Source organism: Akanthomyces muscarius, chromosome 4, assembly GCF_028009165.1.
Source record: "Akanthomyces muscarius strain Ve6 chromosome 4, whole genome shotgun sequence".
Taxonomy (NCBI): Eukaryota; Fungi; Ascomycota; class Sordariomycetes; order Hypocreales; family Cordycipitaceae; genus Akanthomyces; species Akanthomyces muscarius.
The window spans coordinates 2,227,425-2,245,897 of NC_079244.1; the positions used below are offsets into that span (position 1 = coordinate 2,227,425).

At 54.0% G+C, this 18,473-nt stretch overlaps 6 protein-coding genes across 6 annotated transcripts; 2 read left to right on the forward strand and 4 right to left on the reverse strand.

The window, feature by feature from the left end:
* Nucleotides 1-496: 496 nt before the first annotated feature.
* On the forward strand, nt 497-1,587 carry LMH87_011408 (uncharacterized protein; the record flags this gene model as incomplete). Its single annotated transcript, XM_056200543.1, has 2 exons — nt 497-655; nt 721-1,587. 2 exons carry the CDS (start codon nt 497-499, stop codon nt 1,585-1,587), a joined length of 1,026 nt encoding a protein of 341 aa, XP_056052382.1.
* Nucleotides 1,588-2,700: 1,113 nt separating this feature from the next.
* LMH87_011409 (uncharacterized protein) lies at nt 2,701-6,484 on the reverse strand (the record flags this gene model as incomplete). Its single annotated transcript, XM_056200546.1, has 7 exons — nt 2,701-4,660; nt 4,708-5,124; nt 5,178-5,764; nt 5,812-5,938; nt 5,987-6,162; nt 6,223-6,330; nt 6,464-6,484. 7 exons carry the CDS (start codon nt 6,482-6,484, stop codon nt 2,701-2,703), a joined length of 3,396 nt encoding a protein of 1,131 aa, XP_056052383.1.
* A 621-nt stretch (nt 6,485-7,105) lies between these two features.
* On the reverse strand, nt 7,106-7,986 carry LMH87_011410 (uncharacterized protein; the record flags this gene model as incomplete). Its single annotated transcript, XM_056200547.1, has 2 exons — nt 7,106-7,795; nt 7,855-7,986. The coding sequence occupies 2 exons, from the start codon at nt 7,984-7,986 to the stop codon at nt 7,106-7,108; spliced, it is 822 nt and encodes a 273-aa protein (XP_056052384.1).
* Nucleotides 7,987-8,702: 716 nt separating this feature from the next.
* LMH87_011411 (uncharacterized protein) lies at nt 8,703-11,054 on the forward strand (the record flags this gene model as incomplete). The annotated part of the gene is made up of 3 exons (XM_056200548.1): nt 8,703-9,367; nt 9,423-10,354; nt 10,423-11,054. The coding sequence occupies 3 exons, from the start codon at nt 8,703-8,705 to the stop codon at nt 11,052-11,054; spliced, it is 2,229 nt and encodes a 742-aa protein (XP_056052385.1).
* Nucleotides 11,055-13,950: 2,896 nt separating this feature from the next.
* LMH87_011412 (uncharacterized protein) lies at nt 13,951-15,502 on the reverse strand (the record flags this gene model as incomplete). Its single annotated transcript, XM_056200549.1, has 3 exons — nt 13,951-14,981; nt 15,059-15,217; nt 15,427-15,502. The coding sequence occupies 3 exons, from the start codon at nt 15,500-15,502 to the stop codon at nt 13,951-13,953; spliced, it is 1,266 nt and encodes a 421-aa protein (XP_056052386.1).
* Nucleotides 15,503-17,326: 1,824 nt separating this feature from the next.
* Nucleotides 17,327-18,210, reverse strand: LMH87_011413 (uncharacterized protein; the record flags this gene model as incomplete). The annotated part of the gene is made up of 4 exons (XM_056200550.1): nt 17,327-17,478; nt 17,631-17,780; nt 17,937-18,143; nt 18,195-18,210. 4 exons carry the CDS (start codon nt 18,208-18,210, stop codon nt 17,327-17,329), a joined length of 525 nt encoding a protein of 174 aa, XP_056052387.1.
* Nucleotides 18,211-18,473: the final 263 nt, after the last annotated feature.

An 18,473-nucleotide genomic window follows, 5' to 3' on the forward strand; every position in this document is an offset into this window, starting at 1 on the left:
TTAAAGAATTAAAAATACATGAAGAAATTCGAGAGCTGCGCGGCGTACCTATTTTCGTTGTAAATCTAAGTAGTCTCCAGCTGCAGAGCACTACGAGTTTCGCGGAAGCCGGGTAAACCAAGTCTCCGCCAACGGCCTGGGTTGAGTCGCGGCGTCTTTCGCCCCTCCCCACCGCAACATCCCACCACTGTTATCAAAACGCCATTTTACGCAGTTTCAGCAGCTTTATCCCAGCATACCGACAGTGTGGGGGGAAACCTTTGCTCCCTTAGCGGTGCGCACGAGACTATACTCTTGCACAGAGTTTTTGTGATACCAATACCTGCCTTGTACCACACTGGAGACGACGTGCGCTGCGAAGCCCTTACGCGTGCAGCCACCACCAATAGGCACTCTAGGACGACCCGGAGCTTCTACCACCTCCTGGAGCTGACCTGGCCGAACGCGAGGCCTCGTAAGGTTTCCCAACTTCTATTTGAACCTATCGACCGGCGCGATGTCGACATCTTCGGCCGCGCCCGAGTCTTGGATCACGAGCTTTTGCTCCCTACTCGGGCACGAATATTTCGCGGAGGTGTCTGAGGATTTTATTGAAGATGACTTCAACTTGACTGGCCTACAGACACAAGTGGACATGTACAAGGAGGCTTTGGAGGTAAGAGCCGATATCAGTTGCAAATCCTCTTCTTTCTCCGCGCGAGCTACTGACACTTGGCTTAGATGATTCTCGATGTGGAACCCGAGGAGGACGACGAAGATCTCGACGAAGATGAGGAGGACTACGATAATGAATCTGCCATGGAGCATGGCTCTCGGTTTGGCCCCGAGAGGAGACACCATGCTAGAATCGCCAGCGACCTCACCGTCATCGAGTCTTCTGCGGAGCTGTTGTACGGTCTCATCCACCAGCGTTTCATCTGCTCCCGGGTCGGAATACAACAGATGGCTGAGAAATACGAGCTGGGCCACTTTGGCTCCTGCCCTCGCACGCATTGCGAGCAATCGCGTACTCTGCCTGTCGGCCTGTCTGATATTCCCGGCGAGGATACAGTCAAGCTCTTCTGCCCCGCCTGTCTCGACGTTTATGTCCCTCCCAATAGCCGGTTTCAGACTGTCGATGGAGCCTTCTTCGGTCGCACTTTCGGCGCTCTGTTCCTCATGACTTTCCCCGAATATGACCTAACGAGGCGTGGCTCAGAAACGCTGACCTCCATCAACACTCGCATCTCGACTGCCGAAGGGGAGAATATTGTCAACGGCATGTATGCCAAGAACATCGCGCCCGGCCTTGGCCCCGGTCGCATATACGAGCCCAAAATCTATGGCTTCAAGGTGTCGGAGCGAGCTCGCACAGGTCCTCGCATGCGCTGGCTAAGAGAACGGCCTGCTGATGTAACCGAGCTGGACGAGGCAAAACTATATCTAGAACAGCACCCAGACTCGGAGGACGACGACGCTGCCGTTACCAGCCGCGCTATCGTGCGCAGACGGCCACCAGGCAACGCGCGTCTCCGCCAAAGACAGAACCAGAACCAGAACGGTAGTCCAATGGCCATGTCGACCAATGGCGCTGAATCTGAGCTGTAGCAGAGCGCACCGACACGCTCGACATCATCGGGCTCCGAACCCGCGCCACCTTACTCCGTCGCGCAGAGCAGCCCACGCATTGACCCCGCGGTCGCAGCGCTAATAAACACTTTTCTGGGGCGGTAGCGTGTTCCACGACGCATGCCGCTGTCTGAGAGACTAGCCCGCTCGAAGGAACATGCGGCGGATCGCCCGCCATAGTCCCATAGTCGAATAACCTTCGGAAGAGGGATGCGCGTTCTACCAGTGGAGAATGCGCAAGACTACGGCGAAATCGAAGCGATGGCTGCGCGGAACAACGGGTCTAGAAACAAGCAAAACCTACAACAAAAAAATACAGGAGCGGACATTGCTTCTATGCATAGACTGGGCGTTGGGACAGACACTTTTTAAACGGCAAATGTAGGGACAGACCTTGGGAAGTGACAATGGGAGGCAAAAACTCCCCTTTAACTCGAGGAAGAAACATATGTCATTGTTGAAACACCAAAATTCTTGCACCTCTGGTCTGCCTCTCTCCTCTTCTGATTATATGTTTCCCTTGCAGATCCTCTCTCCTTCTTCCTTCTCACTGCGGTTATACATGCTGTCGTTTCATTGTTGTCAGTCGCTTTTGTGAGTCAGGCGTTTACAAGTTATGTTAGACCGATGGCGGGCCAAGTGTTTTCATCTTCTCTTCTTTTTATCTATTTGTTCCTCTCCTCCTTTGACATGCTTGAAACTGCAACGCCGACTCAAAACAAGAGAGTCGAGTGTTGTCGATGTTTAATGTTATTACGGATTGGGGGGTTTAGAAACCGCGCGGGTTGACGAGAACAGAAGCAAATAATGAGGATAACGTTGACTGAATATCATGTATGCTGGAGTGCCAGAAAAGCCACTCAACTCAAACTCTGCAGCCTCCTATTCACAAGCGACTGTCAGCCAAGTAGTCTGTACATACTAGTCGCAGCACGGAGGAAAATGTAAAAGAGAGGCTCTGTCCCGTGGTCGTGTGGTGTACTGAACGAAAATCCAATTCTGCCATAAAACTAATGTTGCGATTCACTGCTTAAATCAAAATCTCTGGAGCCCCTCTGCTATGCTCACAGCATGCTGCCCATTCTTCGGTCCCTATTTCAGCGGAGAGCCCTTGCCAGGCGTCCAGTTTCCGCCAGCGAAACCTGCGGTCGCCAGCGTCGCGGCCCGTCTCACCGGCGTCGACGGATTTCCATTGGCGTCCACCGGCAACGGTGGCGTGTCTATGCGCTGTACATCCTGCCCCTCCTTGCGCGGCGGCTTGAAGTTGACGTCCCGCCCGGCGCGGTAGATGTCCTGCAGCATCGGCTCCAAAATTCCAGCATCTTCAAACTCGAGGTATTTTCTATATAGCTTGAGCGCGGTGCGTGAGTCTTCGATCGAATCGTGCGTTTCCATCTGGATGTCTTCCTTCAGCAGATACCAGGCCAGAAAGGCAAGTGATAGTTTTCGTAACCGTGTCTTTAGGAAAAAGAGATCAATAGTATCAATGATCTGGGCCTTGGGTACGTGGATGTTTATGACGCGGAAATCCTGCTTGAGGCCGTGCCCAAGGAACTTGCAGCCTAGGTTCAGCAAAACCCAAAGCTTCTTGTATACCATTTTGAGGGGCAGCAAACTGTGCTGGGAGACCCGTGGGTCTAGGTCTGACTGTGTAATGCCTGAATAAGATGTGAGGTAGTCGACAATTGGTTCTTTGATAGTGATGTAGTCGTCAATAAAAGGCAGTCCCTCTTCTTCCCCTTGACCTCGAACAACGGAAGCTCTGGCCAATGCGTATACAATGGGTCGAATTGTTTCTCGTTCCCCGTCTGAATTCATCTCGATTTCTGGTTGCCTGACAGCCACAAACTCGGTGTCCAAAGCAATGATGGTCTCAGGGCCAGGGTGCTCTGTTGGCTGCTTGAGTAGTTGGTAGGTTTTTGTGTCAGGGGGGTGTGGGTTTATGTCTTGGTACAGAATCGAAGTATCAAGTTGATCCTTCCATGTGGAATCGATATTGTTGTTCGAGTTTTTGACTTGAAAAGATATGACTGAGGGCACTTTCCAGGAAGGATTGAAAGTAAGCGCTTCTTCTGTGCTGACTGATCGCACCAAAAAGTCGTTAAACAGATGCCACTGGCTCTTACCCGGCGCTTCTGCCTCGGCGTGCGCGACGTTGATCATTGATACCAGATGTGGCTTCTGAGTTTGACCGTTCTCGATGTTAATTGCCATACCGATCAACGAATAGACGGTAATATTATGCATGCCGCGCTGGAGATGAAGTTTCAAGTCCTCGCCTTCATAGCAGAAAAACTGGCCTTGGTCCACAATAATGCCGATTTCCTCTGGAAGCCAGCCTGGCGTAGACCAAAGTATGCGGTGTTCGGGGCTGTTGATCGCAGTGTTCAAAATGAGAACCGCTGGGATGCTGTGAATAGTCTTCTTTGTCGCAATGTTCTTATATTTGCTGCATTTTCCGCACCATCCTTTAGATGTTGTCTCCCTCTCGATGCTGTTCTTAAGGACTTGAGAGAAGGTGACCCGTGGCATCTTTGTGACGTTGGATTGAGTTTTCGATGAGGGGTACAGTAGGTCGTTGACCAAAGTCGACCCAGGGCGTGTATACTCGCTGCGACAGGATATGCAGTTGATGGAACTGGTTGCTGAGGTTGAGAGAACCTGCTCCATTGGCGCCGATGTACCCTCTATTAATCGAAAATCTTGTACAATTTTGTCAAGGAGGAAGCGCGTCAGGCCTTGGAGCATCATATTAAGCGAAGAACCGCGTGGGTCCTCCTCCAAAAGTCCCAGTGCGCCGGCCTGAGGTTGATTGCTGAGGGTCTTTAGCAGATTTGTTGCTTGGCAAATTGATCCTTCGGCCTTTTGCAGCATATCGAATAAGTAGCCGAGCTCGCACAGTATGCAAATCTCGCTCAAGCATGACGTGGCAGCATGACGAAGAGCAAGATTCCGAATGATGGGGATGAAATGCATCATCTGCAGGAGAGAATTGGCGTAAGAGTTTGATATATGAATTTCGAGTCCTGAATACTTTGTCTTATTGTAGAATCTGTGGTTGTTAGCTTGGTCATTACAAGGACCGAAGAGCTGGCATACCCAAAATCGAAGTCATCAACGCCAAACTTGCTGTACTTGATCTCCACGTTTCCATACATGGCAGGAACTTCGGGTTTCTTGCTTTCGATCTCTGCCTCAGCCAGTGGGTTATTGACCTCATCAGCTCTGTCGTCGCCAGCGCCGTCTGACTTGGCCGACTCGCGCGCTTTTTCGCTGAGGAACTTGGGTGCTTTGAGAGCGGCATTGACGGACCTTGTCAGGTTTCGAGTGTCTTCAATTTGATTTCGTCTTACACCCCGCGTGTTGCGTCCATACAAGGCAAAGCCCGTAGCTTTGAGTGTAGAAAGGAACTGCGGATCAAGCTTAGGTGGTGGCGCTCCAACATCGGATACTAGATCTGGCCATGCTGAAGCTAAAACATCGCGGTAATAAGGAAGACCCACGGTGTTAAGCGGCCTGCAGCGCATTAGTGTTGGCTCCAAGCCTGAATCTTTCGCTCAGATACTTACAAGTCTGAAGAAAATTCCATGGGAGGCAAGCGTTCTTCTGGAGCAGCAAACTCGATTGGTGTTGCAAGATCGACAAAATGAAGCTTGGTAGGAGACCCCCATAGATGAATAAGACATTCCGCATCAGCCAATGCCATGCCTTCTCCAGATGGGGCAATCTCAAACATGCTGAGATAACTTATCACGTTTGCTTGCCTGACGTTACTGGTATTGGGGTTCATAAGATCCACCACGTGCATCTGGCCACTCTGCGACACAACGATACTCGTAGTGAGCATTCTGGGGTGCATGCGGACATATGCAGCACCAGCAGGGAATGGAATTGGCGGCATGGAGGACACTTTCTTAATGTCAAAGACGTTGAGGAACGGATCCAGCATATAGTTCTGTCCTTGGCGCAGTGAGTAACCGCATGTGACAATGAAATCGTGCTGGGCATCCATGTCGTTGATTAGCGCGGAATGGGCATTCCAGGATTTGACGACGGCGAAAGTGACTGGGTCCAGCAAGTTGACAAGTCCACTCTGGGTTGCGGCGCAAATATAACGGCCTCGTTTCATGATGATGTATTGGTGCTCGGTCGGGACCTGTAAATGTCAGCCTACATAAATTCCTGAGCGGTTGCAATTTTTACCTGCTTGACGACGTCACCCTTATTGAGGTCGATAACAAGCATTGTGTCCTGCATTCCGGCAACAATTATCTCGGCGGTGCCTTTCGAGGTAAAGCTCATGCACCGTAGGTCTCGCATGGCATCGTGTCTATTGCCGAGTCAGCAAAACTCATGGTCTCAGGGTCGCGAAACGAACTTGATATGCCATATTGCCGCACCTCTTCTATGTGACATGTGAACATCGTTGGATCCGAGAGCGATCACGCCTTTGTCATTGACCAGAATCTGTCGGACGGGGCCTTCCGAGGAGAGGTGCGCTTTGAATGATGTGTAGCGCTGCAGCTCGCTTCCGACGAAAGATGTAACGCGCCCCTTGCAGAATGTCAGTATAATTGTGTACTATGCTTTTGTGTACCGTCGAGTAGGTCGTACGTAGTCATTTCCGGTCCACAGCAGTTCCTGGGACGTGTCGAACATCATCGTCGTGACTGGGGTTGGCAGAGCGTGGGCGCCCGGGGGCGGGAACTGGATGCGGGCGACCTAGAATGCGTACATGTATTAGAATACTGCGTTCCAGGTAGGGCGCATCGCCAGCGCCGACGTGTGAGCGCGATCGCTCGTAAGCGCGTCATCGCAGCGTGGAGAGTCCAAGAGCTGGGGCAGTTCGCCGTACCTCGTCCCAATCTGCATCCATTTTGGCTGATTTCACATAATCTGCAGGATCATAATTCCATACAATAGTGAAGTATCACTGCAATGCCACAGTGGCTTGCAAGGCGACGCACTGGAGTGCGCGATGTCCTGGTTGTCGATGGCTGAGCTCGCGACTCGAACTCCGAGGCGAGGCGGGACGCGGTTAGCAGGAGCGCAAGGTAGGTACCTCGTAGGTGGACACTGGCCGCTGGCTGCTGGGACTGGAGGGGTACCCCGGCTGCGGCCAACGGCGCCACAGCTACCCGAGACCATGAGCACCAACTTGACTTCTTTTCAGGACACCAAAGAGGAGGGAAATTAAATTGCTCAAATAGTTTTAATGCTAAGAAACTTGCAGTTGGCTAGAATCTGCCATCTGGATTGCTTTGCGCTACGAAATTGGCAGAGGTTCCCCAGTCATTTGGTGATGACAGTGTCTCACAATTTGGTATTCGACTGCCATCTCTTTGGGATTAAACTTGCTAACAACGTGTCGAAATCTTCAAGCATGTTCCTTCATAGCACGCAGTATACTGATGCACCACGAACAGTTTACAAAAACTCGAAAATTGCTTTACAAGTAGCGAGCCCTCGAGTACGTTGCACAGAATAGAATAGATACTTAGTACGGTAATTGATATACTGCAAAATCTACACACGCCAAGCCAGCTGGCAGTCCTATTCCGTCGTCCGTTTTCTCCTTGTTCTTCTCAACCTCAACCCGCCATCTTGTGTTTGTCATATGTCCAGCTTCGTCCCACAGCCTCTGAAAGCTTTGACGATCGTGGAGGTATGGTCTGCTGCCGGCCGAAGCAACGTTTGCCGGGTATAAAGTGCCCACATGTCTCCCGTAAATGAAGTTGTTCTTTGAATCCGTTCTGAGCCATACTATGAGTCGTCTAGCGGCATATAGCTGTTCTGTCCATGACAACAAGTGGAAGAAGCTGTCGGCGTGGACGATCGTGAATCGACCAGAAAGCATGTCTAACCGCCGATCGTCAGGATTAAGCAGGTCGCCAGTGACGAACGTCGCCCCCAGCGTCTCCTTGTCACGGAAGAGGTCGTAGCCCAGGCTGATGAAGCGAGATTCAACATCGGCACCAAATAGCTTAGAACCAGCCACGCCGTTGGCGCGGAGCTGCCTCAACGCCTGCCCAAAGCCACAGCCGATATCCAGTATACAGTCTGTGGACTTTGGAAGGGTAAGACGAAAGAGAACCTGCTGGTAGTATGGGTCTACAGGTTCAGCCAAACGCAGGAACTTCCAGCGACCTATAAACGGCTGTCGAGACACATCCCAAGCCAATTTCCGCTAGACAGCAATCAGGTGTTGGTAAAAAAGCATTAGAAAAATTCTCGAAAAACACCTACAATATGTAGTAGATGGCTATCGATATCTGCCTCTGGGATGCCGCTATAGTGGTTCAGCAAGCCATACGCCGTGGCGTTGTAGCTGGGAGCGCCGTCGATGTAGGCCCACTTCTGCAGAGTCAAGATGTCCATCGGTGGCTTGCGGCGAGATCAAAGGCCTTGTAGACGGGACGGGAAGCCCATATGGAAGGAAAATTGGAGATAGAAAAGGCCATGAGCTTCACAGCTTGCTCAAGTCCATCTTGTCTGGCCGGATAACTTGCATTCCGTGGATGAAGTGTCGAATTTGCTGGCCCAAGGGATAATAAGCTCACTGCTGAGCCCCAGTGTTAGCCAGCGCGGCTCTGCGGGCGTTGCGCGACGTACCTATTGAGATGACTAAGCTCAACCTGGCCCCCTAGTCCTAGACCGAACCTGCAGAAAAATTCTTCCACCTCCGTGGTCTGATCGCAGCGCACCTAAAAATTACACGCTTCACGGCGCCGAGTTCTTCCTATTCCGTTCTGCGCGCGACGGGTCCATCGCATTTATCATCCTCCGGATTCCAGGTACAGCTCTGTGTAAGTCGGCATCTGCCTGCATTTTCTACCAGCGACCGAGTTTCATCCTTCTTTTGGACAATTTCCAGTCGCTGGTGCATTGTGCTGGTGCGCGTCGTGCTAACAATGGCTTGCCAGATTTCGCCCAACGCGACGAGGGCAGCAGGTCGCGACTAACACGGCCGACCTGTGTATAAGTCGACTACAACTTTACCGCGGCACGACATACCGATTTTCAAACCCGATTTTTTTTTTGGCGAAACAAGATTTAGTGCTGCTGGGCTATCCGCGTCGAAATTTGTCTTCTTAATGTCGTCACCCGCTATGGGTCCCAGTCGTGATGGGGAGGCCGACGATACCAACCTGAACTACCCGTCACCAGGAGCTGAAGCCATGGACACCGGCCCTTTCTACAATGGCAACGGTCGAGACGACACGCAAGAGCACCACGACCATACAGGCCACCATGCTGACGGTCATATGCACGATGGCGATGACCATGGCCATCTCCATACAGAGGAAGATTCGCAACATGCGTCGCGGCCTGCCAACTTGGAAGAGCTACAGCTTGCAGCACAGCTGGGCCAGGGACTAGCTGGCGCGGGACTCCTATCAGCGACGGATCCAAACATGAGCGTCGATGACAGCAACATGCGCAGCATCATGCCGCACCCTGACTCGGACAACCATGGCACCCCCAACTATGTGCATGATACCCCTACTTCGGACCACATGGTCCAGCACAACATGCAGGTGGCTATCGGTCCGCCCATGGGCCAGTACAATATGGGAGATGGAGGAGTTCCACCACGAAAACGATCCAAAGTCTCGCGTGCTTGCGACGAGTGCCGACGGAAAAAGATCAAGTGCGATGCCCAGTCCGACACTGGCGACGCGCCGTGCTCCAGCTGCGCGCGGTCTTCAATTCGCTGCCTCTTCAGTCGCGTGCCGCAAAAACGAGGTCCCAGCAAAGGGTGCAGTATCTTGGCTCCAATCATGAATGTACAGTGTTGCTGACATCGAATGTAGTTATATCAAAGAGCTCGCGGACCGAATTAACAGCATCGAGAGCAAGCTCGAGTCCGACGGTGGCATGTCGCAAGACGAAATCGACAAGCTCTTTAGCGCGGAGCGTCATCGCGGCCCTAATGGCACCGCCGTCGTGGACGATGCTAACCGCAAGCGCCCGTATTCGAGCATATCCAACGAGTTTAGCACACCAGCCCCCCAACGCCAAGCGCCATGGGGATCAGAACCGCGATCATTACCCCCAGGATCGTCTCACTCGGACACATACTACCACAACTCCTCCCTGGCACCCCAGCCCTCTGCTGTGCATGACACACCCTCGAAACCTACGACGGATGATGTGGGCGACATCCCGATGGAGGAGAGCGAGCACGTACCCAACATTGACGAGGGCGTGCTCAACGACTTTCTCAACTCGGTCCAGCCCCTCTACCCCATCCTCGCCACGACAAAGACGCGCCAGCAAGCGCTGCTGGCGCAGTGCCCGCTGTCCGTACGGACGGCGTTTGAGATTGCGCTGCTCGCTGTCGGCCAGAGCACGGCAGGCGATGTTCAGCAGGCCAGCGCGCTGCTGCACGACTGGGAGAGCAGTGAGGTGCCGCGCCACCGCACGACGGACATTGTGCACGCGCAGACGCTGCTGCTGCTCATCATTGACGCCGACTGGCGCTCCGTGTCGACGCTGCCGTTTTTGCTGTCGCGCGCCGTCGGGCTGGCGAACAGCATGAAGCTCTGGAAGCTGCCGGCCGTGGATCCCGCGGCCGAGCCGGATTCTGACGATGCCCTCTGCACGCGAATCTGGTGGTCGCTCATTGGCATGGACAGGTGGTACGCTGCAGGCACGGGTAAGCCGGCCCAGATTCCGGACAACAGCGTCGTGGCCCCCGCAGGGCTGAATTCAGTCCTCGGGGAAACCTGCTACTACTTTACCCGTATGTATAGCCCTGCCAACAACTGACATGCACTCCTGCACATCTACTAATCAGTGCGATCTCTTTAGGGCTGTCTAAGCTGCTCAACAGGATATCCTTTGTCATCTCCAACCTCCCCGCCGGCGTCGCCACGGCGGACGTGCCCATGGCAGCCATACTGGGCGACTACATTGAAAACTACCGCGAGGATCTCCCCGCGCACATGGACGCGGCCGCGAACCCGCTGATCCACCTCGCCTACTGGCACTGCAAGCTGCTCGTGACGCTCCTCACGCCCGGCTCGACGGCCACGGAGACGCTCTGGCCGACCAAGGAGGTGACGCAGCTGCTGCTGGCGACACCGCACCTGCGCAGCCCGCTCGTCAACCACTACGTCTCGCTGGCCGCCATGTCCATCACCACGCTGTCCAAGTCGGAGCGCACGCGCGACGAGGCCCTCGCGCTGGCCCGCGACGTCGTCGACGGCGGCGGCGACCACTGGGCCGGCGTGCGCGACCGCCTCGCAGAGGTCATGCGGCCGACGTCCTCCTCGGCGGCGGCCGACGCGGCGGCTGCCAGCCAGGGCCTGCAGCACCTGGCCGACCTCGCGACGGCGCACGAGGGCATCGCCTCCGCAGAGGGCGAAGCCGCTGCGGCGGCGGCGGCGGCAGCGGCGGCAGCAGCGGCCTCTCTTGCCACGGGCTACCTTGAAGTTGCTTAGGATCCTTCGTCGACTGCTCATCTCGCAATCTTGGCATTCTTGAGTCCGTCGATGAGTATCAGATAGGGACCAAGGGGAAGCTTTCGTTGGGGCATGGCGTTTTTTTGCGCGAGGGAACCTCGGCGTATGTATATTAGGGAATCAGAAAGCAAAAAGTCTTTAATCTGGAATGGCGCAGCGTGGAGAAACGGGAGGCGTTTTATGAGCCATGAGCTAATTGAGTTGAGGCCGATTCCTGGGCCATGTTGGCCGTTTTCACCATACTATTATTTTAATGGCACGAAGCGACCCGGGTTCGATGAGAAAGACGGTAGTAAAGTGCATCAATAAGTGAGCAATATACGGGAAAACCACACGCGTAATCCTCCGTGTGATATTTTCGTGGACAAGCAGCAACAATTCGTGTGCTCAACATGTAGCTATAGGAGTCATCGACTGCCAGGTGCGGAAGAGATGGCCTTTTCTTCTTCGTCTAGGAGAGCGTTCACGTCATTGCGCCGCCATCTATTGCAATCTCATGTGAATTGAGCAGGCTTCTGTTTATTCTGGATTTTTAGTAACTCATGTGAATGGTGGCGAGAGTATCCAAAGCTGAGAAATGCCGGCCTAGACGTCCCCGTGCTTTTTTGTACCTGGCGAGATACGCGCTGTCCGTCTCTCACCGAGTAACGAGCCGGCCCGGCTTGTAACGGATGATTGATAAAGTAGAAAAAGGAACAAAAAACGTGAAATTCAGATCAAAGCATACTCTGCAGTCACACATCTTGAACAGCCTCCATTTTCTACGGTCTTGGCTTTGTGGCTGAGCAACGGCGCGCCTTGTGAAGCACTGCCTTGAAGGCGGCGAGACATTGCACGCGCAGGTCTGCATGGTGCCCACCCAACACTGACCGCAGCTTTGCACCAACGGTTCATTCTAAATAGCCTTGTCCGTATTGCTTAGCCACTGCCTGCCTGCCTGCCTGCCTGCTTGCCTGCCCACCAGTAGTCCCCTCACCTCCGTTTCTCCGGGCATACAAGTAGTCCAGAGGTGGATCGTAGGCCCATGTGCGAAATGGCACCTGTTCTGCGGGCTTGGCAAATATATAAACAGCTACTCTTTTTCCCTTGCAGAAGAATCTTCATATGCAAGTTGGGGTTTTCTTTAAGATGAAGAAAATACTAGATTTGTGATACGAGACCCGTGTATTCGCGCAGGTTGACGGGGACGAACGAGGCTTACACCTTGGTACTGTCTGTCAGTGGTGGGCGGGGACTGAGTTGCCATGGAATACGAGGGGCAGGCAAAAAGAGGACTTGCATGCGAGGTGAGGAGCCCACCGCTGATTTAATCAAAGAGCATGGGGCTCGGCATGTCGGAAACCGCCTCTCGCCTTGTGTAGGTAGACGGGCCTAATAAGAAATGGTTGTGTCTCGTCGAGGCAGCCCAGCGAGCAAAATGCCACCCTCCGTCGCTAACCAACTAAACTAGTTGGCCACTCCCCTCCACACCCCGCGTTTGCCCGCACTGACACGGCGGGGCTGTCACTGCGGGCTAAACCGATCGATTCCGTCCGGTCAACTCTCTGTATCTGTAAGACGCGGCATCATCATTTCTTTTCTTCGTGCCCTGGAATCCCATCCTGTAGTGCCATCATATTACAGCAGCATAAAACAAACCCCATACATCTTTTCTGTGACTTGGTCAGCTAGTAAACAAACACGACGGTGGTGTACATGATCCCGCGAGGGACAGAGGAGGGATGATCATGTTCGCATCGGCCCCGACTTCTTCCTTGATCCTCCCCGCACTTGCGCTCCTCTGGCGAATACAGGGCCAAGCCTTCGCCGGGGGATCAAGGAAGGAGCGGATACGCTCGCCCATGCCAAGAAAGAAAAGCGTAGCACATGGCAACCTTTCGTGTTAGTCTGTGTCAATCCATCTGCAGGTATTCAGTTTATGTGGCTGTCAAGAGTCAAGCTATGTGTGTGTCTCGACGCTCTTGTAGCGCCTGTATCGCTGTATTGAAAGCAGCAAATCTCTAATTTTCTGCTTGGCCTTGCGTCCTTCATGTTTTTTTTTGTCGACGCCTGATCCCAAGGGGTATATGCTGTTTTTCTTTTTGTTCGCCGGTAAGTAATATCATGCAACCTCATAAACACCAAATAAAGCAAAAGAAAGAAAAGAAGCAGGCACCAAAAAAGGTGATTCTAGCCAGAATCTGTCTATCGAGGAAGAAAAGAAAAGCAACGCCCTATCCGTATCCAGATATATGTACCCCATCTTTCTCATTTCGTGATGCAAGCCTTGGGACATTGTCTCTGTAGACTGCCGTGGGCAGAATCACGATAGCTATTGCTCAAAGCTTGCATCTGCATTCGAAAGACAGTTTTTTGTAGTTTTGCAACCGTGCCAAACGCCCTTCGTAGTCCATTTTTAAAACCCAATCCAAGCTCTTGACGCATCATGCGCGTCAGATTCTATAGTGCAAAGCAAAGCAAACAAGGAGATAAAACTGAAGCAGAAATATGTGCAGTCGAGCATTGCATGATGCAGCACTCGAGAGGAAAGAGAGAAAAAAAAGTACAAAGTAGCTAAGACGATCTCGCCTATAACAACTCTGCATAGAAAGTAGAAACAGCAAAGAGACCCGCAAGCGCTTTGATACGTTTTCGTCCCTCCTCATGCCTCATAAGCTCGTTCAAAACGTGCCAGATCAAAATCAAAAGCGAATGTAGCCACACCACAAAGATATTGCCAAATGTGTCCCATATGGTCCTTCTAGGAATTCTCATATACCCCTTTCAAAACGCCTGTAGTGGAAGAAATGTTGAAACGCCGTAGCCCCTGTAACCCAGTGAAAGTGAGAGTGAACAGAAAAGAAAAATGGATGGCCGCGCAAATAAGGAGCAACGACTACATTTGCCAAAAGTTGTTGGCTGTCGCGGCGCCGAGCGGATCAGGGCTCTCCTCAACAGCGGCGATGCCGTCATTGTAGTTGGGCATCCAGAATGCGGGGTCCTCCTCGACGAGGGACACACCAGAGCCCGCCATGGCAGCAGTGTCGGCGTTCTTGTAGAAGCTGTCGTAGTCGATGCTGGTCAGGTCAGCAGCACCAGCAGCCATGACATTCTGGCGGAGGAAGCTGTTGCTGCCGAAACCGTCAATGTCATCGCCGCCAGGCATAAAGTCCTCGACCTCGGAGACGTCGCCAGAGGTCGAGGTGGTGTTGGCGAGGGTAGGGAGCTGCTCAGAGCCGCTGCCAAACTCGAAGAGGCCGTTGAAGCTGCGACCCCCAGTCTGGCTGTAGCTCGAAGGAGCAAAGTTCTCGGCGCGGCCGTCGCTGAACTCGTAGTGGCTCCAATCGACAGAAGCCGCCGACAGGCCGGCACTGTACATGGGGCCTTCCTGTTCATAGCCGGAGCCAAAGAGCTCGAACGAGCCGCTGTTGACGTAGGCGGCATTGTCGATCCTGGAGAGGTCCAAAGGAGGCAGGTTGGCGGCGCCAAGCTGGAAGCCGGATCCAGACATGAGGGGAGAGGCGGTTTCTGACTTGACGCGGCGTTCGCGGGCAGCGGAACTCTTGGGCGTGCACCGCACATCGGGGTTGTGTGTGAAGCTCAGACCCTCGACACCAGCACCGAGGCTGGTGGCGCTGGTGGCCGAGTTGACGCGGCTGAGCTGATATGGATTGCACTTTTGGGCCGCACGATTGTGCTTGGCCATGGGCTTGTGGTGGCCGTTTTCGTCAAAGCAGAGCCCGCCGTCGGCGTGAATGGTGTTGGCGCGACGTCTGGGTCTGACAGGCGGCTTGGGACGGCCGGCAGCCAGAGCAGCCTGGATGTCGGTTGATTCTTGTTCCGAGTCGGATTCGTGGACAGTGTCGAGACTTAGCTCCTTCTTAAGGGCGCAAGTGCAGCGACCGCCGTGGTTGCAGCAACACGTCTCTTGAACGCGGGAGAAGAGGACGAGTTAGGGCTTGAAGGACTTGCATGAGGCAGTCGGGAGGTTCAAAAGGGCTCACCAGTGTGTCCTTCGACAGTAGGCTGCAAATGAGTACACTTGCTCGTCTTCTCACCACAGTCGCACTTGATGTGGGCAGCGCGCGACTTGCGCATAGAGCGGCAGTGGGCGCATTGCGAGACGGGTCGGCCCTTTTTGTTGATGTGCTGAAGAGGGCGATCTGCGAGATAGAAAAGGCAGTTAGAGACAAGCTGCAGAGCAAGAGACGAGAGGCAAATGTGGTTGAGGCATTGCCGAGAGGACGAGCCCATCGCGGTGCCCGTCATGGCCGTCTGGCTGGCCAGGTGGCGGGTGTGCGGTGGGCGGCAGTGGGCGTGGGGGGGGGGGAATGGCCGCTATAGGGGAGCCTGAGAGCGCTGAAAGACTTACCAGAGTGCTGGCAGTTGCTGACACGGTGCCCGCGCACGCATGCCTCGCAGGCGTACTTTTCGCCGTCAATTATCATTGCGATAGGATGTTGATGTCTGCGGCGGGCAGATGCAGGGCGGGAACCAGGCCAGAAAACAAAAAAAAAAGGAACAAGACTAAGGATGAAGATGGTAGGGTTTTTCTTTGGGAAGAATAAGAGAAGTAAAAGCTCGGGTGGAGGAAGAGGATGGAGAGTCAGTCTGGCGGGCGGGTGTGTCTGGTCGGAGCCAGAGGTGGGAGGTGGGTGGGTTCAGAGCTGGTGCGCCTGTTTGGGGCTACAGGTGTGCGTCGCCGGTACCGTCAGAACCGTGGTACCACGAGCCAGTCGTCAAGGCCGTACCACACGTCGGCAGTAATAACTGGAGTTCCTCGGTCGGTACCTGGTTGCTGGCTGAGTGTACGAGGCGGCGGAGGTACCGAAGTATGTAGAGGTGCTAGTGAGGAAGACGAATGTGTCAGAGCTCAGAGTGGTGGGCGGGTCGAATGAGCAGCAAGCCCCAGGGCAGGGCCCGTTTCTGCGGGTTCCGGACTTCCAGCTGGAAGGAAGGGAAGCAGTTGTGCGGCCTTTCAAGTTGTGCCAGTACCCCAGGCGAAGGAGAGACGGTGCAACCAAAACTAGAGACGGGGAACAATATCAAGGTCGAGAAGACGAAAATTAAAAAGAGCCGGGAGGCGCAAGGGTTTTGTCGCGCGAGTGAGGAAATCGCCGTTTGTAAATGGGCGTGGCAGGGCATGCGGTACAGCGCAGCACCTCACAGGCAGTGTGGCCAACCAACGCAGCGGGCAGGTGCCACCAGGCAAGGCACTTGTCGGCGGGCTGCACTGCCAACTGCTTGGTGGTGTCAAGGTGTGCAGGATTCGATGCAGTGTCGGCAGCCATGCCATGCAGGGTGCCAGCTAACAAGCTAGTCAGTCATTCGCGAACTGGTTCAGCATCAGAACCAGAATATCCACTTGGATTTAATCAATCGCAGAGGATGGCGCAGAGCACACACGTCTCTGTGGAGTAGACATAAACTTGTCGCGTACCAGGTAGAGGCATATTAACGGAGTCGGGCACCGCAACAGACACAACCAAAAAAGACAAGCAAAATGGCAAAAATGGCTCCCCTTTGCGATTCACATCCAAAGCACGCTGGGAGATGCGTGCCCCGGCACACGTCTTCAAATTGGCGTTGGCGACATCAGCTCCGATGCAGGCCAGCCAAAAGAGGCACGGGTGGGACGGCGACAAGCTCACAAGGAAACCCACTAATTTTTAGGTGCTTGACGAAATGGTTTGGCGTGCTCCAGCAGTGTTTTTAGTGGGTGCTGGGGGGGGGGGGGGGGGCTCAGGGGGTGTTGGTGGGCGTGCGCGTGCGCTGCTCCAGAAGCGAGCAGTTTGCAGTTTGCAGCGGCTGGTGGGCGTGGCAGTGGGCTTGGCCGCCCTTGTGGGAGTGCTTTTGTGGCATGCACCCCCGTGGGCAGCAACGAAATGGAGGGGTTGGCAGGGGCCAAGGAAATGGGGAGCAGCACTGTATTTAGTGTAGTGCCGTAGCGCAGATGCTCAGGTTGATGATGATGATGATGCTGCTGCTGATGGTGATGATGTGGGATACGGGATGCGGGATGGCCCTCTGATAGGTTTGACACGAAGCATGCACCAAGTCGAGGCCAGTCGGACCGGCTTCGAGACAGCAAGGGTATTGTCAACACGACCAAAAAAGCCAAGCGCATTCGCCATGTTTGTTTTAATCTTCCTGCTTCCTGGTACATTCGCCCGCTTCTAGGTACAGTACCGCGAGGCTCTCTTCCTCTCTCTCAGCTCCGCCTCAGCATCGGTGATGAAAACCGCTGGAACACCAGTTAGTTACCAGTATGCCTACCAAGAGAGGGCTACAGTGGAGTCGTTTCCGCCAGCAAAAGCCCCCGGTGGAGCCAGGCTCGCCTGTGCCTTCTGTCTTTGACCCTTGGCTCTCTGGCAAATGCAAATGGCAACTGTGGTAGGTAGGTGGTACCAGTAGAAGTAGGCAACTGGCTAAAGTTAGTGCGGCGCTGCCTCACTCACGATGCAAGCCCGTCGTGCGGTGCTTCTGCACTGGGCACTAGCGGCAATCCGAATTTCACACTTGAGCCCACAGCCGCTGCAAGCCTGAATGCGCCCTGCAAGATAATCAAATTCTCACCTTGCTGGTAATTGAGCTTATGATTTTGGAATAATAAAGCCTTGAAGTGGGTGAGATTTCCTCCTCTGATGCGCCAGGTGAGCGTCACGCTGGGTGTTGGGGTGCGTGCGCCGGTGCACTGTCCTGTGCCGCTGTGTACGCTGCTCCTTCCTGGTGGCGACTCGACTCTGTCCATCAAGCACAAACGAAATTGGCCGTCAGGGTGCCTTTCTGTATTGCCAGTACAGATTTCAACCGGAGCGAAAGACAACATCTTGACGACCGAGAACAGTCCCCTTCTGGTTCAATGACGACTTCAATCCGTACCCAAGTGACCACCATCAACGACGCGGCGCCTCCGGGCCGGGGCTCTGCGAATCGCGTCGATTTTGTCTTTTCTAGCCTCGCCGCCCGCCGCCTTCAGCTGCCCGCCACCAATGACACGCCGCCGTCTATGGCGAAAACCCCCGACGAAGGATCGGAATGTCGCTCGGTACCACGCGGTACGATGAGCGGCCTGGCTCGGCCTTCTTCCTACTTACCATGTCAGTCTCCGCCTGTACGTATGCACAGATACATACCGACCAGCCAACCAACCCATGCTCCATGCTCCCCGACTCTACTCCGGCCATGCCACACCAGCACTATTACTCCGCTAGCAAGAGACACACAGACTTGGGCCCTTTTTTCTTCACGAGAGTAATAATAACCATGCCTGTCGCCGCCAAACGCTGACAATTTGGCCCGCCAATGTCGTCAACGTGCAGGCGCCGGCAGGCTCACTACGGGCTCTCTCCGGCTCCTCTTTCATTGCGCTGTCACGGCGAATAATCCAAAAAGTCACAACTGGTCAGCCCACCCGTA